The sequence below is a fragment of the Sarcophilus harrisii genome, chromosome 5, assembly GCF_902635505.1.
Source record: "Sarcophilus harrisii chromosome 5, mSarHar1.11, whole genome shotgun sequence".
Lineage (NCBI taxonomy): Eukaryota > Metazoa > Chordata > Mammalia > Dasyuromorphia > Dasyuridae > Sarcophilus > Sarcophilus harrisii.
Window position 1 is genome coordinate 189,947,993 of NC_045430.1, and position 24,028 is coordinate 189,972,020.

Below are 24,028 nucleotides of genomic sequence, written 5' to 3' on the forward strand. Positions count from 1 at the left end.
GTTTGTAAAGTACTTAGCACATGGTAGGCATTAACAAATGCTTGTTTTTTCCCCTTATCCCTCCCTCCCTTCTTTCCTCCTTTCCCTCCCCTCCTCCCTCCCTCCCTTCTTCTCTTCCTCCTTTCCTCCCTCCCTCCCTCCCTCCCTCCCTTCCTTCCTTCCTTGTTACTGTTCTTTGAAAGTAACCAATATAGAAAGAAAATACTAAGAACAGAAGATAGAATCCCAAGATAAATTATATGATAAAAACTGTTATTAAAGATGGCTAAATTATGTGAAGCAAGGTGTTTGATTGATCTTTTCTGTGAATGAATTGAATACTTTTTGGTATCATAAAAACATTTTATTGATCATTCCTTGGTCTTCTTTTCTCTAGACTAAATTATTTCGATTCCATTAGGCCACCTTCAATGATCTTTAAAAAATTCTTTTTGAATTATTTTCATGGTTCTCCTGTTGATCCTCTTTCAAATTTCCTCAGATCTTTTATAGAAATGTAGTCAAGCTCACTAAAAACCATTACATTAAATTCCCAATCCCTATATTTATGCACACATGCATTTTTGATTTCCTTCACAAGCTAATTGTACAATAATTCAGAGTCTGATTCTTTTTGTACAGCAAAATAATGTTTTGGTCATGTATACTTATTTTGTATCTAAGTTATATTTTAATATATTTAACATCTACTGGTCATCCTGCCATCTAGGGGAGGGGGTGGGGGGGTAAGAGGTGAAAAATTGGAACAAGAGGTTTGGCAATTGTTAATGCTGTAAAGTTACCCATGTATATATCCTGTAAATAAAAGGCTATTAAATAATAAAAAAAAAAGAAATGTAGTCAAGCTTAATAACTAACTAGGGAATTTATGACTCAGGTGGGTTGAATGATTGGTCATGGAGTTGCTATGCTGATAATATCCAGAAATGACTTCAGAAAAGAGGTGAATAGTGAATACTTTGGGAGGTACTTATAGAACATTTGGAGAACTTCTCCCCCCATATTTTCATTTTTTTTCTGATTCAGAGGAGGACATCAATTAAATTACAGAGTAAATAATTTGTCTTTGATTCCCTATGATGGTATAGTAGAAATACTAGTCAAGAAATATGGTTTTAACTCTTGCACTGTCCCTATGCTAACTAGCTGTGTGAACTTGAAAAAGTTACTTTATATTTCTCTGTGGCTCAGTTTTCTCATATATAAATGAGGATATTAGACTAGATAATTTCTACGGTCCTTTTTTCTTTAAGTATTATTACTTTTCATATATGCTTTCTGTACCTGAAAAATAATCTAGTATCAATTCTTTCTGTCTCTCTCTCTCTCTCTCTCTCTCTCTCTCTCTCTCTCTCTCTCTCTCTCTATATATATATATATATATATATATATATATATATACAAGGAAGTAGCACTTCCTGAAGGTAGTGTTTGTATCTAGTAACTAACACAATTCCTGGCATGGTAAACATTTAAATATATATATTAAGGAAGAGAAGAACTGGTATAGTTCTTCTCATGACTCCCTGTTCTTTTGCCACTTTAGACTTTTGATAGGAGAAATGTCTATAGCAGAGGGTTGTGAGTACTAAGGGACTAAAGGAAGGGAAGGTAAGAGTGGAGCTCATATGAAAAAATTTGTATAGAGAAGAAGAAAAAGAAAGGAGAAAAGTAGCAGTGGAAAATAAGGGATGTGGTTGTTTGGTAGAAATAGGACATTAGATTTGGAGTCAGTAGCTTTGAATTCTGTCCCTGTCTCTGTTTGTATAACCTTAGCAAAATCATGTAACCTCATAGGGTCTTAGTTTCCTCATGCATAAAGTGAGAAAGTTGAACTAAGTGACCTCTAATGACCATATCAGCCTTAAATTTTATGACTAAAAAAAGTTTTTGAAAGGCATTTCAAAGCCACTGACATTTCTTCAGAAAGCAGGAAGAGTTGGAATTAAATTCTTCCCAAAAAGAACTGGAGGACTGCTTTCCTCATCTTAAACCCTGTCCCTTAGTCAATGTGATCAGTTTTTGAAATGTTATTAATTCTGAGTTTAGCCTTCTCATACAAATTGGTTGTGGGACTGTTTAGTAATGTGGCATAGTAGCCATGGCCATAAGGCCAACAAGATCTGGATTCATAGCCTGCTTCTGATACAGACTGGTTGTGGGACCATTGGGACATAATTTAATTTCTCAGTGCCTCAGCAAATTCTCTGAGGCATTAAGTTGCAGAAAAATGACTGGTTCTATTACATTGGTAATAGAAGTTCCTAACTCTATGATTTCCTAAAAAAAATGAAATCTCAAGTTGAATTCCTACTTCTATCCTGCTTACTCAGTTAAGAACAGAGCTAATCCAGGGCATGTTCCAGATAAGGACATAGTCTTGAAAGTTGGTCCAAAGGTAGTACTTGTTTTGTTCCCTTGGCACTATTTCTTTGTGTTTCTTTGGGTTAGAAACTTGCATTCTGGGCACACGTTTAGTACCCAGATGGTGTCTGCACATAAAAAAGCCCAGCACACTGACAGGACCTACAGCTACATGGATAAATATTTTGCTTTCTTTTCTGGGTAATATTTGAGTTTTTCTAATTTAATTGCTGTCAAAGGCAGAATGATTGCAATACTAAGCCAAGTAAATAATGAGGACCCTCCGATGTTACTGTTATCACTGTTTCAGGAAATGCTTATTGGCTGCTTACCAGGAAAACATTTTGATTGGTCCCATTCTTCAGTTGAGTCTCAGGTGGTCATTTCTGATCTGTACTGAACTTTCCCTAGCCAAGTGAGCTGACTATAGCCAGCTCATAATTTGCACCAACTTGAAATGTTTCTCTTAGGGCTGATATTATTTCATTATCTATGAAACCTTTTAGCATAATGTAGTTTCCTTTGATTGTATCTATTTTTACTGTTACCTTGTTGCAGACCATGATTACTGCTGAGTTTTTTTAGATTGAGATGAGACATAACAAATTCTTCTGGAAATCCTAATTTTAACTCTGTTTGCATTTTTATCTTTTAAGTATGTATTTATATATGGCAAATCTTTTTATTTTACCTTCTAAAACTTTCTGTCACCTTCCTCCTTTTCATAGGTGAGTTTACTCCATTCATATTCATGATTAATATAGTTAAGTTTCCCCCCCCCTTCCTAAAATCTTATTATATATTTTTTTCTTTTTTAATCTAAAAAAAAAAAAAGGAATCAACAGTTGACATCTGCAGTTTATATTACTTGGAACAACAATCCTATTTCAATCTCTTCTGTATCCTGTTTTTTTTTTTTTCCCAGCCTACCCAGTTCCAAATCACTGGGGCTTCCTCTTTTTAACATTTCTATTGTAATCAACCATGGGTAGTGGTAATTTGCTTTAAGTGAATCTCTCCAACTTTTCTCCACCACTCAGACACCTAACTTTCCCCTCACTTAGCACTAAGTACTCATGCTTACTTTATTATATATTTTTTCAATTTTCCCTCATTTGATCCTGAAAGGATAATATTCATAACATCATCCAATCTTTAGAGCAATTTTGAACACTCAGAAAACCCTTAAATAAGATTAGGATCCAAAGGGACAATAAGCTTTGATTAAAAATATCTCATGTGCTCTTCACTTTTTTATTTTATTTTGACTTTGCACCAGTGTTTCTTGTATTGAATTTTTGTGTTTTATATCCATTTCCTTCCTCTTTCTATTAAGGTTTTATAGGTTTCTAATCTAAGACCTTGATTCTCCTTTTGAGCTTTAATTTAACTTCTTATGTCATCTTCAATTGTTTTATTAGGTTCTCTAACCATTCTTGGGCTGCTTCTAGCCATTTTGTTCTCTTTTCTGGTGTTCTAGATGTACTTTTTTACAGAATTATTCCATTCATATGGAGATTTTTCCTGATTTTCTCTTACTCCATATTAATTCTTCATTATATTGGGAATTATTCTTTGTTCACTTCTTTAAACTGTTTTGATATTTTCACATAATTTTCCCTGGAGGGCTTTATTTCTTCCCTTCTCTTCTAGTTGTTGTTGTTTTTTACTTTATTTGGTATATTTCTGGTTGTTTTGAGATTCTTTTTCCTTCCCCTTGGTCTTTTAGAAGCTCCCATAAAAATAAATATGGTGGTCTTTAGGGCTAAAATACTGTAAAAAATAATGAAGTTAGAATAATCTAAACTTGACCACATCAAATATCATTACTGTATGAGAAAGAACTCTGGACCAGCAATTCATAGGATTGGAGGAATCTTAGAGATAAACTTGTATAACATTACCTTGACCACCATCTCCCTTCAGAGCCAGATAGACAGATAGCCTAGGACTAAAAACGCAAGAGACTTGATAAAATAGTATCCCCCAAGTCACCAGACCTGCTTCTGGTTCAGCCATCATCTAGGAAAGCAATACCTGTGGTGAGGAGGCCAGCCATGCCCATCAATTGCCAACTGATTGCTACTCACAAGGCAGATAAGCTAGCCCTGATGAAACAGGCATCCCGCTGGTGAGACAGGAGGCAATGTACTCCAAGCAAGTCAAAATATCACCTTGACTAACATTTCCTCTTAGAACTAATGGAACTATTCTAGTACTCTTAATCCCAAAGCCTTTGGAATATCAATGTTTATACACCAGGTTCTACAGGCAGAATTCTGAGAAGCTATTATTTCTCCTACCATAACTTCCTATTCTGTCACTTCAGATTTGCTATGGAAGTATCATAATTTTTGTTTTTATTTTGTTTTGTTTTTCCCCTCTATAAGACTATCATGCCCCCAGAAAGTATTTCTATCTAGTTGCCTGATTTCCAATTAAGATAAATTACTCAAATATATTTATAACTAGATTTCACACTAACTGTGATCTTTTAAACTACACAGGAAATATTTCAAGAACTTTGTCACTTAGTAATTGTGTGTCATTTCATCTCTGTGAGCCTCAGTTTCCTGAGTAATGTTCCTCACAGTGTTGTTGAAGAAAAAACTCTTTGAAAACTGTAAAGTGCTATATATAAGTGAACCTTTATGATTATTATTATTACTGAATAATATCAGTTACCCAGTAGATAATATTTGGTCCTTGACTGGCTATTTGATGTTTTTCCAGTGATGATTTACAATGAGATATCAATTCTATGAGGCATTACCTAAATGAATGAGTCACCAGTTTCCAAATTCTACTCCACTGCAAGCAGAACAAGGTTTTATCATGATTCAGTCAGATGCCACGAGTGATAAGTTGAAAATAAGTGGCTGCAAAGTAGATTACTACCAGAACCAATTCAGATCTAAAACTAAACATGGAACCTCCTCACCTTTAAAACTATTCTCTTTACTTCTTCAAAATGTCCTGTCATTGAATTTTTAACCTCCATGCCTATAGATAAGCTATCAGTGGAAATACCTGAAAGAAATTGGAAGAAACAAGGATAAGAGCATTTTGTTCTTTACTTCCCCTTAGAATTTTGCAGAATTTTGTAGAAAATGTTTTTCTGAAAGGCATATGAAGGAAAAGATGGATTCACATACTAAAATTCTTGTTATTGTTCTTTTAAAATAAGACTTGTAAAAGCATAATTAGTGAGTTAGATAAAGTCCAAATTCTACATGATTTTAGAAGTTTTTATTACTTGAGGGAAATTATGCAACTGCTGACTGATGGAGTCAGTAGAGATTTAGCTGGGCCCACTTTAATAAATGTCAAAATGATTTATAATCAGCACATCATTTTATGTAAATAAGTATTTTCCAACCATTTGTAAACAATTGATTTTTAACTTTTTTTTTTCAAGGCAATTGAGGTTAAGTGACTTGCTCAGGGTCACACAACTAGTACCGGTTAAGTGTCTGAGGTTGGACTTAAAGTCGGGTCCTGATTTTAGGGCCACTGTACCATCTAGCTGCCTCAAAGCAACTGATTTTTTTTAAACAAACAGTACTTCCCCCTCCCCCAATTATTTAAGCTATTTACTTATTAATGTGTGTATTTTTTTTCATAAATAGCACGAAACCAAACTAATTCCTTATGGTGAATTATTGGCATCTGGGTTAATGAGGTTGTATTCTGGTTGTACTCTGAAATTTTCCATTTCTTGTTGTATTTGATCCTATGGAGATAAAGCTGCTGTCTTCTGTAGCTTGGTCAATCTTAATAGTTCCTATTTGGAAATGAGATCTTTGTCCTGTGGTAATAAAACTGATGATCACAGTCTTCCACTGTGGCTGCTGGGCTATTAACATTTGGGCTCTCACTTCTCTCTGCCAGGAGAAATTGAACGATGCATCTATATCAAGTACCATTATTCCTCAGCAACCATCCCCAGGAACCTCACCTACAACATCACCAAGACCATTCGCCAGGATGAATGGCATGCCCTGCGTAAGTACCCCCTCTTTCCTTCATTAATGCAGGGGTAATGAGGTGCCGCCGGCTGGGGTCTGTAATGGAGCTCAGGTACAGATGCTCAGCAACAGCTAGATCTGAGTTAATGGCTCTGCTCCCTGGGATGAGTTTTCAGATTACCAGAAGCACCCGAATTTAAGAATGCTTTAAAGGACCAACTACATTTTCTATCAGTTGATGTGCCTTGTCCTAAGTGCTAAAGTCTTTGTCTACTTGGGTCAGGATGTCTTACAGATTTGAGGAAGTTGCTTTTCAAAAGAAATGTAAATTTTAGATAACTTATCCTGTTAACCAACTTTGTCTACCAGATTGAATCCTCCATGGAAGTTATTGTGGCAACACTTGGGTTTCCAAATTGATAAATATGAAAACTTAAATTGATTGGAGGGGTCTTATGTATCTTGATGGGATCACTACAGTTGAAGGTCTAGTCCTTAATTTGCAGATCCAGAGATTGTATTTCAACAGTTCGCTTGGAGGCAGGTAATTAGGCTCTGGTGTATTGACTCACAATAATATTATTCAGATAAGAATGGTTAGTGAGGCAAAAACATCCATTTATTCAGTCACCCTGAGATAAATGTTGTTTGTTGTTCAGTCATTTCCATGGTTTCTGATTCTCCATGACCATGTTTTCTTGGCAAAGATATTGGAGCAGTGTGCCGCTTCCTAATTCTGCTCATTTTACAAATGAGGAAACTGAGGCAAACAGGATTGAATAATTTGCCCATAGTTTTATAGCTAGTAAGTGTCTGAGACTGGATTTGAACTCAGGAAGGCAAGTCTTCTTGTCTCTGGGCCCAATGCTCTAGCCACTGTGCCAGCTTTACCCTTTGTGCTACTTCCCAATCCTCAAATACTTTTCATGTTCACTGGCCAAGCCACCCCCTTCTTGACACTTATTGAATCAGGATACTTGGTAACAGAATTGAAGCAAAAGGAGAATTTGATACCCTTCAGAGTTATTTAATCAACCTGTGGTACTGCTATGGTGAGACCTTTATTCTTCTCTGTCCTGGTGTTCCTGACATATTGAAACCAATTTTCCTTTCTCATGATGAAGGTACTTTCTTCCCAATCAACTGCTGGACGCACAGTAATAAATTCTTGCCTTTTCTCCACATCTCAGTTTTCTACTCATTATAAGTCCACACCCTCCCTTTTTCTATTTTTATTTGCATTTGTCTTTGAACAGCCATTTTTTTCCCCACAAACATTGAAATTTTCATGTTTACAATTCAGTTTGCATTTCAAATAATCAAAGGGCTCTGTAATATGTGATTGGCTCTAAAAAAAAAAAAAAGATTCTTTCCTAGCTTGTCAGGGCTGTCAGTCAACAGGTTTTTATTAAGTGCTTATTATGTGCCAGGTAATGTGCTAAGTGCTGGGGATACAAACAGAATCAAAAAGATAGTCCTGCTTTTAGGAGCTTACATTTTAATGGGGAAGACTGCACAAAAAAGGAAGTGATAAGGATATCCACAAAATGAACAGAGCATGGTAGAAAAAGTACAGCATTTGGCATGAAGAGAAATGAGACTCTGTTGGCCTGGATCCCTTCCTTAAATAGAGGTTCTGGGAGGAACCATTCAATTAGAGAGAAAGGTCAAAGGGGTAGGGAGTAGTTCCAAAATGTGAATTCTAGGGCTGGAGGGAAGCTTCAGAATAAAAAGCTGAGGCATGGTGGAGGAAATTTAGAGAGCAATTGGAGAGGAGGGAGAATCCTGGTTCTGATATCTGTCTAATCACCTCTCTGTAGGCTTCACTTCCTTTTCTTTTCCCCAACTAAGCTATTTCTCACTTTTTGGCTTTTGGCCCTCTTTCCATGAACTGTACTTAAAGGGGAAAGTAGGGGCAGAACAACCCAAAAAATGCTGTATTTGGCACCATAAGACAAGGCTAAATTAATTATCTATTGGTCTCAGAAAATCCTGTAACTGGATCTTCCCTTGGTGGTTGCTGAATATCTAGTGATCTATATGACATGATATTTGATGGACTATTTATTCTAAGTCTTGTGGGACATATCTAAGGGGCAGTACTCTAGAGCCATTTTTACAGTCTTTCCTATTGATAGACTATAACAGGCTTGTGAAGACAATCAATTGCCTATCTTTTTTTCAGATTCTACTTAATTCTTTGCTCAGCGTCCCCTCACCTCCCAAAATTCATATATTAAAATAGAATAGTTAAATAAGAGAAAATATGGTAATATTAATAGCAGCAGATGTAGATGGCCTGAACTTTAGCAGACACAACCTCTTCTTTGGGTTATAGCTTTCCTTAAGTTTCCCTATTGCTTCTGTTACATGGGAATGATAATGATGATAGCTAACATTTACATAAATATATATATATATATATATATATATATATACCAAGCACTGTACTAAATGCTTTATAATTATTATCTCATTTGATTCTTACAACCACCCTGGGAGGTAAGTGCTATTTTTATCCCTACTTTATAGATAAAGAAAATGAGGCAAACAGAATTTGTGACCTGTCCAGGGTCATACAGCTAGTATCTGAGGTTAAATTTCACCTCAGGTCTTCCTGACAATGGAGCCAGAGCTCTATCCACTGTACTCCAACCACCTCCTCACAAACCAGCCCGTATCTCAACATAGTGGGATGAGAAGGTATGAGATCTCTTGCTCATAACTCAGTCACTCAGATCACTAGGGGCAGACTCTGGGGTTCTGCTTACATCTCAGATGGTCATCGGACCCTCGACTGGCCCATGCACTGACTCCTTGTCTTATGTTGGTTGTTTGGGTTGAGCAGGACAAGAATTGAGTTCATTTTGGCTGTTCTAGTACCTCAAAGACATGGGAAAGATGACTACCTTTGTTTCTTTGTTTTGGGCCAGGGCATCCATGGCTATAGACATATTAATCTCTAAATCTTCCCTTCTATTAATTATTTCTTCTTTATCTTGCATATAGCTTTTTTGGGTATTTATTTGTTTACATGCTGTTTTTCACCCATTAGATTATAAGCTCCTTGGTGGCAAGGACTATCTTTTGCCTTGTTTTGTAACCCCAGCCCTTAGCACAGTGCCTGGCACATAGTGGATACTTGATAAATGTTTAATGATTGATTGATTCTTAGTATTGTTTATGTATATATATATATATATATATTTATATTACTAATTCCACTCTAATATGCTATGTGTTTAGAGTCCTAGTTTCTTTGGACATTAAACACCCCAAGAAGAAAAGATGAATGAGGTACCATAAAAGTATCTCTGCACATAGAATAGGAGAGTTAGAGTAAGTTCCTTTCTTAGGCTAATTCTCAAGGAAAAGAAATACATCTTTACAGTGGTTATAGTTAAGCTAGGAGACACTCAAGGCAGACACTTTAGCATCCTCTTATAGCTCAGTAGTAGTTTTTAAATCTGTGATTAGCCTTAGAAATACTTATGGACCAAATTCTTATTTGGGGAGAAATTGCACATTAAAATTCAGTGGAATTAAATTGCTATCTATTAACACCAATACAATGGAGTTGGTGGAAGAATTTAAGATGTGGGAAAGAATGTTCAAAGAGTGCCAGGCTTAGAATCAGGAAGACTCATCTTCATGAGTTTAAATTTAGCTTTGGATACTTACTTATTAGCTGTGTCACCTTGGACAAGTCACTTTACTCTATTTGCTTTGGTTCCTCATCTGTAAAATGACTTGGAGAGGGAAATGGCAAACTGCCTCTATGTCTGCCAAGAAAACTCCAAATGGGGTAACAAAGGGCTGGATAAAACTGAAATGACAGAACAAGAACTGACGACTAGAACAATGACTAGAAATAACTGAAATGACTAGAACAAGACAGATCATGATATCTAGTGAGTTCACTTGACTAATTTCAGACTTCATTTTAGGCTTTGTTCTGAGTATATTTATCATGTTTTCCAAATCAAAAATCAGAACTGGTTTAATAATACTTTTTGTTTTCATTTTTTATTTGTAAATTTATTTATATGAAAAGTTTCATAAAATATAAAAATTAAATTCCAGTTAGTTGTACATTGAAGGCATTACCTTTCCTGAAAAAATAAAATTGTGGGTCTTATGTCTAGAAATGCTCAGGCAATCAGTCATTTTCACTGCTGTGTTGCCTACACTACCACCAAATGACAAATGGAGCCCATGCATATATATGGCACATATAAGTTATAAATGTGCATATTAGGAGCCAGTTTGCATGTGTTTTCATGTGTAATCACTGTTTCTCCAGCCTGTGATTACCCACCATTTCTAGCTCTCAATCTTTGATGACATGTAGATTTTGTTGTTGTTGTACTTGCTGACATGATTCATTCTGTTATTATTTACTGAAATACTGGTATTTCTGGGATATGTTAATAGTGCTTAGGGTCATTAGAATGGCATTTAAAACTACAAATGGTTCCGAAAATCCATCCTATCAGGTCACCATAGCTCTGAGTATGGGGCGAGGTGGGAGGATGGGAATCTGAGAAAGAAGTCATTTGCTTGCCTGCCCATGGCTTGGAGGAATGCAACATGGAACAATGGCTGAAGGCTTGGGAATACTTCCCAGTTAGAGGGAGAAAGAATTATTTCTGTGCTTAGTAAGCTCACAGACATACTTCAAAGGAAACCAAGTAGAACTGTTTTAGCTGTTCAGACTGCAGATACTGGGGATAATAATTCAATTATATTACCACCTTATAGAATCAGTGGAAAGGTTTTAGGTGACATCAGGAAGGAGGAGGTGGCAGAGATATTAGATCTGGGAGTTAGCATACCTTCTTTAAGCGTTCCCAAGCCTGAATGTTACAATTAGATTCTGTCTTATTTTGAAAATTAAATTCTATATCTAAGCTTGATGTGTAACCTGTATTTAGAACTGATGCTCAGGATCTGTGGGGAACTGCTGTTGATTTGTGCAAAAGCTGTGGTTTTGAATCAAGATGAGTTTAATGTTTTACCTTTTGATCTAAGTAATTCACCTGCTTTCCCCCCCCCCCCCCAAGGTTGGTTAATAGATTGTTAGATGAGCTGGGGCTGGGGGTATTTGCCATTGCATGTTCAGATGACATGGCTCATTTAGTCAGACTATAGGTGAACATTTGGAAGATCTCAAGTTGGTACTAAGCTTAGATCTTAGAGGAAAATATAGTAAGTACTAATTTGGAATCCTAAAAATTAAATATTAAAATCAAGGGTTAGTAAAATGGGTACATATGCCCTTCTGGGTTAAAGTAGTCATTGAAGGAACTGGAAAGTTACTATTACTAAGAAACAAGATTTAAAGAAGGCTCATCAATTGGAAAATATCTGAACAAGTTAGGGTTTATGAAGGTGATGTAAGAAATTATGGAGGATAAGGTTTCAGAGAGAGATACCTGGGAAGATTTGTATAGATGATACAGAGTGAAGAGGCAGAATCAAGACAGCAATTTATATCATAAAGACAAACAAATCTGAAATAACTCTGATACCAATGATGAATCTTGATCTGATGAACCCTTGATGAAATATATAGCCTGCCTTTCGATAGAGAGATGTTCGATTCGGAGTATGAATTGAGATGTCTGTTTTTTTTTTTTAGAAATGGTCAATATGGGAATTTGTTTTTCTTGACTAAAAGTGTTTATAAGAGGGATTTTGTTTTTCTTTGTTTCTCAGTAAGGGGTAAGTTCGGTTGGGAGAGAGAGAAGAACGATTTTTGTTGATTGGAGAAAATTTAATTAAAAAAAAAGGCTAGCATGATACTATAACTTTCTTCATCTGAGGATTATAGTTTCATCACTGCTTGGTTTAACATAGAAAATATTTGGACACTAGGATGTCACAGAATTTTGGAAAAGTTGAAATAGGGTGTTATTTCTTTGCAATTTTTTGAGGGTTCAACTGACCTAAGGATTAGGTATAGATATTAGAGATCTGTAAGTAGACTATACATTCTGAATATATACTGGTAGAAAACAATTGCCTTGGGAAAGAAATTTGCTTTCTATTCAGGAATATGTGGCAAGGGTTTGAACTAGGAAATTACTTTGTAAATTGATGATCATGGATGAAAGACTCTAGAAAGAAGTTCAAAAAATGGTCATAGACTTCTCAGAACCCAGAGATGATCATTCTGCCTCCTACCAAATTAGAGAGGAAATCTTTTCTAAAATAAGACTTGGAAGAAGAATGGGAAAGCATGAATTAATGATCTCCACCCTTGACTGAGAATGATTGGATGTTGTTCCAGGAACTTCTGTTAAGATGAAGCATGGGACCTGGACTCAGTAGGACCTAAATTAATTATTCTCTCAGATACTTATAAACTGTGTGACCCTGGGCAAATCACTTCCCTTCTGTGTGCCTCCCTTTCCTCATTTATAAAATGGGAGTAATAATAGCAAAGGTGTTAATATTGTGAGATAAAAATGAGATTATATTTGTAAAGTGTTTTGCAACTTTTATTTTTGCAAGGCAGAGTTAAGTGACTTGTTTAGGGTCACATAGTAAGTGTCAAGTGTCTGAAGTCAGATTTGAATTCTGATTCTCTGGACTCCAGGGCTGGTGCTCTATCTCCTATGTCACCAAGTTGTCCCTTGCTTTAGAAATCTTAAAAGCCTACAGAAATGCTATAATGATGATGATGATGATGATGATGATAACAGCGACTCCACTGTTTCAGAAGAAGGGATAAGTACGGAGAAGTTGTTATTTATCAAAAATTTTGATTTTTAGATAAAACAAATTAAAATAATTAATATAAAAATGAGACAGGCAGTACCCTAAAACAGCTTACACTCTATCTGTAGGCACAATATCTATTAGAGAATGGAGGGGATCATGAAGGCATCTAGGCAGTCACAGGGATTGTAAGGAAAGCTGCATGGAAGTGGATTATAACATCCTTTTCAGTGACCATGGTAATATTGATTTAATTACTGTCCCCAAAGCTAGAAGTAGAAATGCATGGGTGTTGGTGGGGAGGGGATTCAGAATGAGAGTGATACCTGTTTGGTAGCAGGAAAGATGACAAAATGCTGCTGACTCCACCATGACACTTTGTTTCTGTCACTTTCAATCCAAGTTAGTTCTAGCCCATTGGTAAGTTATTCCCTTCTTCTCCTTAGGAGGTTTGCCCCTGGTACATCATCATTCCCGGTAGAGAAAGGGGATTTGTGATGGGGAAGAGACAAGAAATCTTTGTTGGTAAGGCTCTGATGGTGTCCTAGTGGGGGACTCAATGAGATTTTTACCCCTGTTAAATTCCTCACTGGAAGTCTGCATGTCCCAAATCTACAGCCCCTTTTTGGGGGGGGCCAGGTTTAGTTAGTATAATTTAGTAGCATTCAGTTACTATTGTTTTCTTGCTCTCAAATCTTTCCATTTACATTATTGTAATTATTATATATATTGTTTTCTGGATTTTGTCATATCCATCATTTTTTACACTATAGTAATATTCCTTTCTATTCGTACCACAACCATTCCCCAATTAATGGACAACTTCCTCCTATAAAAAGTGCTTTGAACCCTACTATTTCTATCTTTTCTTTTCATATTGGAATATTTCCTCCCACGCTATAACTGGAGACTGTAGACTCATTTAGATATTCCCCTTTGGTATTCCTCTAGCCAAGTTTGGACAACCTATGGTCTGTATGCAATCACTGAGGACTCCTGGGGCCTAGCTGTCCAGCTACTGTCAGACATTCAATAAATGTTGCATGCATGATTGAATAAATGTAATAAAATCTAAATAGTAACACAAAGACTTTCCCCAATCTTGTAAATATCTAAATAGGTCTGACAAAGCAGTTTGGTATGATGGGGGAAAGCACAGGCATTGGAGCCAGAGCAGTTGGGTTTGAATCAGGACTTTGCCACTTAGAATGCTTACAATCTACTGAGCAAATTATTTAATCTTTCTGGGAATCAAATCAACCAATCAACATACATTTGCTTACTGGTACTACTAGGTAGATAGCAGGTACTATGCTAGTTACTGAAGACAGAAAAAACAAAAATGAAAAAGGTCCTTCCCTTAAACCCTAAATTCATTTGGAATACTAACTAATCTATATTAGCAACCTTCCTTCAGGGAATTTGTTAAGTAAATGTCAGACACTACCCAGCAATGCCTTGGCTAACTGGTTCATAGAATTACAGAAGTCCAGATTACCTTAGAAATCATGTAGTCCATTCCTTTCATTTGGGTCAGGTCAGACATTTATAACTTTATTTTACAGATGAGGAAACATGGGCCCAGAGAAATACAATGATTTGTCAAAGGTCATGTAACTAGTCAGTGGCAGGACTGGAATTAGAAGTAGATGTGGTAGACTAGAAAAAACCTTGAATTTAAGGGTCAGAAGACATGACTCTGCCATGTTCTAGCTTTATGAACTTAAGCAAGTTGTTTAAATGCTCAGAATTTTCATCAATAAAATGGGACTAATGATAACTGTCCTGCGTCTGTTACTAGATTGTTGAGAAGCTCATTAAATTAGATAATGAGTGTGAAGGTGCTTTGTAAACTATTAAGCATTTTAAGGTAAGTTGTTGAAGGATAGCTCTGGATTGAAATCAGAAGACCTGAATTTAAATCCCCAGCTCTGCAATTTAGTAGTTCTCTAATTTTAGTGAAATCACTAGGTCTTTCTCATCTATAGTGATGGAAATAAAAATACTGGTCCCATTTTATAGAGTTGGGAAAATGAAATAAATTTTGTAAAAGATTTCTAATAAAAAGCATTTTAATATAAGTTTAAGACATTGGGGGGGGGGGAGAGAGAGAGAGAGGAGAGGAGAGGAGAGGAGAGAGGGAAAGGCAGAGGGAGATAGAGACAGAGATGGTGACAACCTTCTTCAGAGACAGGACAGACAAATCCTTCCTCTGACATAGCTAATAAGTTACTTAATCTCTTTTCTTTAAGACTTAAATTGCAGAGAAGGTGCCAACCTGCATTGATAGAGATGGTCTCCTCTCCTGGGAGTTCCCCATAACACTGAGGTGTCAAATTCAGTCCTTATCTTTGTCCTTATTAGTAGAAATAGTTCAGATAATAGCCAGCTATGCCAAGAATAGAGTTGTTCCATCACAAGTGAGACAGACATCAAAGCGTTCTGCTCTTCAGATTTTAAATGAATGTCCAACCCCCCAGTGCAAGTGAGTAGGCAGGCCCATGGGAGCTGTCCAGCTGGGTTTTGGCCCCCTCTTCTTATCTTCCCTTTCCTTTCCTCATGCCTTTGTACTCACTGTGCATCGTAGTTGGAATAGTTTTTCCTGCATATTGTCAATTGCCTATTAAAATTTTTTATTTCCTTTAAGGTTCAGCTCTCAGGAAATCTCTGTAAGCCCACCCTGATCTGAAACATCCCCAACTATAAGGCACACCTCCCTCCTCAATTTTTCATACCTCTTTCCTTTACAACTTACCGTTTTGCAAATCACGTAATTGTTTATTTGGGGACACATTCTGATTTCCCCCTCCGTAAGAATTCAGTCTTCTTGAGAGCAGGTCTTGTGTCTAGTTTCAGTAGATATTATAGAATATCAGCACTCATCTTGATCCTTTGGACATAGTAGGGGCTTAATCAATATTTGTTCAATTGAATGAGACATTGACCAGAAGCTGCTGGGATTTCTCAGAGAGGAGAACCCAGAGAAATGAAGCCGATGACCTTATTTTTGAACTCTGATTTTCTTATTCTCTTTGACATTTCCAAGATGGAGGTTTCTTGTTCACAGTTGATTGCCTGTGGCAGTGAGAGTCAGAGAACTCACTTCACTTCACTTTTCTGCAGTTAGATCCTCTCTGCTGTCTCTCTTCTAAGAGGGGGCTGGAAGTCAAGAGGACTGCAGATTTTAAAGCCTCCTTCTGTCAGGGGCTGAGAGTTCAACTAATTACACTGAATGATCATATGGCTCCTATCCAGCTGGGAGGAGGAGGAGGAAGAAAAGGAGGAGAAGAAGGGGGTAAAAGAGTGGGAGAGAGAAGAAAAAAAGAGACAGCCAGACAGAGAAAGAAACAGAGAGAGAGAGAGAGAGAGAGAGAGAGAGAGAGAGAGAGAGAGAGAGAGAGAGAGAGAGAGAGAGAGAGAGGAGCGCAGAGAGACACACACACAGAATTTTCTCTTCCTCATTATCATAGACATAATTCTACTCTTTGTTCCACCTCTTCTCCCAACTCCCTCTCTCCCACATATTCTCCTTCCTTTCCCTTTGACCACTGCAGTTGTTACTTTAAAAAAAATCTGAACCCAGAATCTAGGCTCAGTTGCAAAGAAATGCTTTTTCATGATATAAAGGGCAAAACCAGTAAAGCCTAGAGAATGTCTGCCTTGGTATAAAGTAAGAAGGATGTAGTTCTCTGCCAGTGGGGTTAGGGAAGATAGGAGTCAAAGACTGAACCTAAAGGTAGATGGCCATATAAAAGAAAGGTGTTCCTTAGCTGTTGTAACCTACTTCTGGATTATCCATGCCTTGGTCTGTGAAAAGTCTTCACAACCTTTCTTTAAAAATCACCTTGGCATTTCATTGCCCCTTCCATGAAGCCTTTCCTGATAACTGCAGCAGGAACTTTTCACCTTTTAGGTATCATATAGCCCTTTCTTTATATTCTGAAACATTTACTTTACATTATTTTGGATTAGATTTATTTTTGTAAACATTACATCCTTCCCTTAGAGCATGGGTCCTTTTGGCCATTTGGTGAAGCCAATGGACCTCAGAATTATATTTTTAAATAATTGAAGGAAGTGACATATTTTATTTAAAAGATAGCAAAAATAAAGATGTGATTTTTTTCTTATCCAAGATTCTGGAACCCTCATAGACCCCTATGTGTCAGTGGGTCCCAGGTTAAGGACCACTGTACTGGATTGTGTATTTCAGAATACCTAGGTATTCAATTAACCAAGCATCCCACAAGTATTTATTAAGTACTTACTATGTGCTATGAAGATGGGGATATAGAGACAAGAGTGAAACAGTGCAGCTCCCTGGAAGCTTGTCTTCTATTGATTTTGTCTTATCTAAACTTTTCCCTAGTATGACACTATGTACACAAGAGATACTAAATGATTTTTTGCTTCTTTGAATGGGAGAGAAGGATAGGATCAACCTTGAAGTTGCCTTGGAAAGGGAATTCAGAGACAGAACCAGACACACACACACACACACACACACACACACACACACACACAGTCATTGAAACTAGGATTCAGTGAGAAATCAGTGGCATTTATTACTACAGTCACTTTGTCAAGCATCGGGAAGTAAAAATTGAGGTTTTTCTTAATGCATGAATTCTAACAATGGGTCAACAAGAGAGAAAGAAAAAAAAAGATTGAAAATTTAAAAGGGGTCTCTGAAATTTGGTAAAATGTTGAAAAGAATTCTGTGCAGAAAAATATTTCAAAAGGCCACATGGAAAGGTTTGGGATGAAAACATTGATAATATTAATGACCACATTTTTCATATCTGTCATGATGCTCCTTGGAGGGTGACTCTGTATTTATTTTCTCTTTAATGATTCATTCTTTATGAAGTATATCAGTACAGTTATCTCCCAGTGGCAGATTGGGAAATCAAGCCAGGGAGAAAGGGGCTAGTTGGAAATAACCTTGTGGGCTCTGTGGGAGTCCCAAAGGGAAGGAGTGAGACTCTAGGTCTGCACACAAATGGGTTCCAGCCCTCTCACTCAGAAGCACTATAATTCTCCTGCTGTTTTCTCCTGATGTTATGTAAAGCTGCCTAATGAAGAAAACATCTTAGGCATTAGGAAGCTACATCTCCGGCAAAGTCAGTCACTTACTTTCTCCCATTACCTCAAGCCAGGCAGTGTGGAAATCCATCTTAAGTGCTGCCTCTTGCCCGCAGAAATATCATCGATTGGGGAGATCATGAGTAGGAAATCAGCCCTGGAATCTGGAAAATCTAGAGTCATGCAAATAGCACGGTATTCTGCCATGTGTTCTCCCACCTATTAAAATCTCAACATTTTAAGAAATACATCCTTCCCTTCCCCAATTCATATTCAAAGAAAGATGATTCTTCAGGACAGATAAAACACACCACTGGGCTTCTCCTGTTCAGTTACGTAGTGTGGGACATTGTGTGTAGTTGCTGAAGAAGGCAGAAACGCATTGCTAAGGATTTTTTATTTCTCCCGAAATCTTTGTTTTCTTGATCTTGAGTTTAATTTCCTTTCAATTTAAAACAGTTTTTTTTTTTAATTTCACCGATAAGACTTGGGATATATGTAATATACAATTTAAGTACTAAATGGGGAAATCAAAATTCTTGTTGCTGTTTACTACCTTTAATGATATCCACCCCCTGTATGACCTTAAGCAAAGGATTTTATGTCCCTGAGTTTCAGTTTCTTCAACTGTTAAAAAAAATGTGATTTGGCTATCTTTCCTCAAAATTTCTTCTATATGTGTGTGCCTATGAAACAGATAAGCTTAAATCAACCTTCTTGTTTCTACTTTTGTGTCTTACACTAAATTGCCCTAAAATGACTAATGATAGGCATGGAAGAGGCCTGCAAAAGCTTAATGGATCTTAAGTCTATGATAGAAGGAAGGAAGGGCCCATTCAGTTTTTCACTATTGTGGAAAGTTATCCTTGATGAGTTAGCTAGCATAGTCAGCCTCCCTCCCTCCCTTCCTTCCTTCCTCCCTCCCTCCCTCCCTCCCTCCTTTCCTTCCTTCCTTCCTTCCTTCCTTCCTTCCTTCCTTCCTTCCTTCCTTCCTTCCTTCCTTCCTTCCTTCCTTCCTTCCTTCCTTCCTTCCTTCCTTCCTTCCTTCCTTCCTTCCTTCCTTCCTTCCTTTCTCCTCGCTTTTTCTCTTTTCTATATTTTTTCTTTCCCTCTTTCTAGTCTTTCTTATACTTTCTTCTGCTTTATTCACTCAGTATCTTCATACTTTGTCACAAACACATTTAGAAACTGGATCTTGCCCTCACACTAAACCACAATCATCATCATTAAGAATACATTTTGACAGGATAAGAAAAAATGTTCAAAAGAAGGAATGCAAGCTATCAGCAACGATGTGAAAACATGCTTCAGAAGATCACTAATAACAAAAGCATGCAAAGCTGAGGTTTTACTTCATATCCATCAGACTAAGAAACATGATAAATGTATATAGTGCTTGTTGATTGATTGATAAGAAATGGAAAAAGTCCAAGTCAGATGGTCTGTAAGAAAAGAAGATTGTTGAAGGAACTGTGAATTGGTCTAAATATTTTAGGAAAATGATTTGAAATTTTGAAAGAAAAGGTACTAAAATGTTTATAAACTTTGATCCAGTGGTTCAGTTAACTAGTGATATGCTGGACCAGAAGAAAGGCCTCATATATACTGAAATATTTATACTAGCACTCTTTGTGATATCAAAAAACTGGAAAGATATAAATGACTATCATTTTAGTTGGTGGCTGAATTGACTTTGGTATGCTATGTAATAACATATAATATGTAATATAATAGCATAATATGTAATATTGTTGTGCCATAAGAAATCACAGATATGGACAATTCAGAAAAACTGACATGTAGCAGAATCATATATTATACATACAATTATTGCAATAATGTAAATGAAGCTAACACTAAAAGATATCCAATGACAGATTAATTATAATGACTAATATTGGATCCCAAAGGACAGATGACAAAATAGACATTCTGGCTCTTAATATTGCAATGGGGAGTTCACAGTGTTATCTATACTGTCAGAATTGGTTGCTGTGTCTGTCAGTTTTGCTAACTGTTTTTCTCTGTTACAATGAAGGGGATATACATAAGGAAATGAGTGTGGTGTGAAAAAAAATAAGAGGCACCAATAAAGCTATTTTTGTTTAAAAAAAAAAAAAGAACACATCTCAACACTTTTTTATAGCCTGGGGGTAATTAGCGATTGCAGACAGCTGCGGGAATGCTGCATCTTCCCCAAACAGCTGTCTACCTTCCCCTGGGATTCTCAACTTTCACAGAACAAAGAGAGAGGGGGAGGGAAGGAAAGAGAAGGGGAAAGGCAAAACTAGGGAATGGAGAATAGGACAAATTGCACTTAAGAGACATTTTGAGTAATATGTCAGAAGAGATAAATACAAATTAAGGACCACCCTGCTCAAAGCAAGACTAGTCACCTTAAATTTGGCAAATTAAAAAAAAAATCTCCTCTTCTCCCTGACCTATTCTGCTTCCCACTCTCCACCTGCCCCCAACTCTCAAGACTTTACCTAGCACAAGGATGGGAAAGTTGCTTGGTACTGGCCATGAAGCAGGCTGTATACCAGGTTACACTAGTGGGTGATGGTGTTGCTATGGAGATGGAGTCCTATGATCCTTTTCTCTCCCTCTTGCCTCCCTCCCCTTTTCTTTCTTTACCTTTTTCTTTTTCCCTTTTTGGTTAGGTCAGCAATAGGAGCAGGGACTACTTTTTATGTAGGAGTTTATCATTAAGTTTGAAATTTTTCTGTGTCCTCTTGCCCTCTTTTGCAGATGTGTACAAATGTGCTGGAATTCTCAATGCATATGTGCACTGGGGATGATTTCTCCCCATCTGCTGATGTATAGAAACTGTGTTTGTCTAGAATCTCTGTACCTTTATAAGGAAAAGGAAAGGGAAAAGGAGTGAGCCAGGACAGAGTTGATAAGCCACAATGTTAGATAACTAAGAATGGGAATGTAGTTGGGAGTAATAGTATGCCTGTGTAACTTATAGTGCTACATGGAAACCTTTTTGTATTTACTTCAGGGATACATGACTTTATGGCTTTGGACTCTCCCTCAACCAATTCAGGATACAACATTTCTACTTAGTAGATAGTCTTTGAGAATTTCTGTGGCTGAAAAATTCACCACCCTGTGGTCAGCCTGATCATGATTATCTTCAAAGTTTGTTTGGCTGGTTATTGAAGACCAGATTTACAATCTGTTTCTGGGCTTATATTTAACCTGCCTTCTTGGCAGCACTGCAGGAGCCATGCTTCTTTACAAGAACACAGAGTCATTTCCATGCCACAAAAAGACTTTGGAGGGTGTCTCTGGTAGGAAATTTTAGTGCCCTCTCACAGTTTTCACTAATGACAAGATAGTTTTATTCAAGTATGGCACATCATTCAAAAGTAACTTTATTATCATCATATTGAAATAATCTTTCAACAGTAATAAAAACATTGAGACTTAGAGAATCATAGGTATTTGAACCTAGAAGGGACTTAGAAACTATCAAGCCCCGTTTTATTATTTTCCATATGAGGAAACTCGATTTAGAAAGGTTAAATGATTTTGTCCAAGGTTGAGTTCTAAACAAGAAAAGAACTCTTCTGACTCCAGGTCTTGGATTAGCAACATAAAATAATTGTCTGCTCAAATATAAGCTGATTTCAGCTTTTCAAAATAAGTGACTATATTACGCTTCTTGGATGATTGTGAAATGAAACCTTAACTGAGAAAAATGCCTAATTTTGTGGGAATTTTAAATGCTGAGAGCAGGTTGTTTAAAATCATATCCTATAGGCTATTTATGCCATCTTTGGATAGGGGTCAAGAGATTGATGGTTAAGGAAATCAAAGGGTGCAGCTCTCAGAAGAGGCTTGAGAGAGAGAGAGAGAGAGAGACAGAGAGAGAGAGGAGAGAGAGAGAGAGAGAGAGAGAGAGAGAGAGAGAGAGAGAGATGACTTCAAGAGGAAGTAAATTAGATGTATCTTTTTTCTGCCAGAAGTGACCAGGTAACTGAAAACATATCAGAATCACTGTTCTAGTACAATAGTTTCTCAGCTGCATGATATCTGAATATCAAACTTTAGGCTGAACTTCCTTAGGAGTCTTTCCTGAAAGTGATGAGATCCTGGGTAACTAGATGGGATTGGAAGAGAAAGCAGGAAACACTAATAAGATGAGGGAAGAGCACTGACAGAGATCAGTTTAATCTCATAGTGCCATCTTCTGTGGAGATCTTGGGTAATCCTCCCTTGCTATGTCCAGTTAAAAATCTAAGTTAACATCAAACCGCCAAGGTGAAATTTCCTCTACAAATCCGCCTATGGCCCATGCCATCTTTGTTGACTCCCTTTTGGGTTAACCTACCACAGCACTCTGGTATCTTTTCCCTTACCCCTTTCTCATACCTCATGATGTCTTTTTTCTCATCTCCCCTCCATGTTTCATGATGTCTTTCTCCTTGGTATAGCTAACTCTTTTAGGATGCTAAATCCCTTTTAAGATCTAGCCAACAGACACTGGTATTCTCCCACATCATGGTATATTTCCATTCTTCTTATTAATTGTATTCCACTAAGAAACTTGTTTTTTTTTAACTTGTTAATTGTTAAAACAATTTCCTTGCTAATTCTGTGCTTTTCCAAATCTATTTCATATTTACCACTCCTGATGTTTAATGTATCTCTTCATTTTGTCTATAACCTCTTCTCATAAATAAATAAATTGCTAAAGAGAATGGCCATTGTGAATTTATCACGACTCAATCCCAAAATCAGGTGCCAATTGCTCTATACCAATCTCAGCATTTAGTGCTGAACCCCAAACACATCAAAGATAATCCCTGCACTTCTGCAAAAGGGATTCTTTTTTAGGGCTAGCTTACCAGAGGGGCAGCTAGGTGACACCGAGTGGAAAGAGTGCTGGGCCTGGAATCAGAAAGGCTCATCAAACCTGACTTATTAGTTGTGTGACCCTTGGAAAAATCATCTAATTCTGTTTACCTCAGTTTCTTCATCTGTAAAATAAGCTAGAGAGAGAAATGAAAAAACACTGCAGTATCTCTGCCAAGAAAACCCCAAATGGAATTCATGACTAAAACAACTGAACAACAAGGGAATACCAGTGGGAATAATACAAAAGAAGTCTGGCATTCTTATAAAGCAACAATATGAAAAATCCTCTACCTAAGTTCTGTACATCAGATGAACAAGAACTTCCTCTATTCCCAAGACTGTCTTTGTGGAATTTACAAAGTGGACTAACTTCTAGAAGCCAACCAGATTACACAACTTTGTTCCTTAATCATAGTATCATAAATCTAGAGCGAGAAGGCATCTTAGAGTTCATTCACTTCCTTCCTGCTATTTTTATTTTTATAGATGGGGAAACTAAGGGTAAGTGATGTGCCTATGGTCACAGAAGCAATAAGTAGTAAAGGAAGGATTTGAACAGCTGGCCAACACTCCAGAACTTGTGTCTCCATACCCTTTTGTTGAAACACCACAGTTTCTGAATTGTACCAGACATTAATATGACATGGCCCCGAGCTTGCTTTTCTGCTTCACTTTCCAGCCTCTGTGTATACTTGAGTCTGTAATTATTTATCAGGTAGAGGTTCTAAGAGAAGTATAAGACAAAAACAGCATTGTGAGGTGACTTTGTGAATGCTATAGAAATAGTAAGAAGTACAATGCTAAGCCATTCCTTTCCAGAAGGCAGAAACTTACCCCAAAAAATTGTAAATTAGACCTAGAGGAGACTTGAGAAACTGTCTAATCCTACCTCTCTCATTTTACACTTGAGGAAGCTAATATCAAAAAGGGTTAAATAGAATACCCAATTGTTCATTTAATAAATGGCAGAAGCAGGAGTGAAACCCAGTATTCTGACTCTCAAGTCTGATGTGTTTCCC

At 37.0% G+C, this 24,028-nt stretch overlaps 1 protein-coding gene across 1 annotated transcript in view; it reads left to right on the top strand.

Annotated features, from left to right (window-relative positions):
* The window catches only part of TMEM178B (transmembrane protein 178B), a 423,727-nt gene that overhangs the window by 115,957 nt on the left and 283,742 nt on the right, over window positions 1-24,028 (top strand). Inside the window, exon 2 of the mRNA XM_003771666.2 lies at window positions 6,256-6,369. Within this exon, the coding sequence (XP_003771714.1) occupies window positions 6,256-6,369 (114 nt within the window). The remainder of the gene's footprint in view (window positions 1-6,255; window positions 6,370-24,028) is intronic.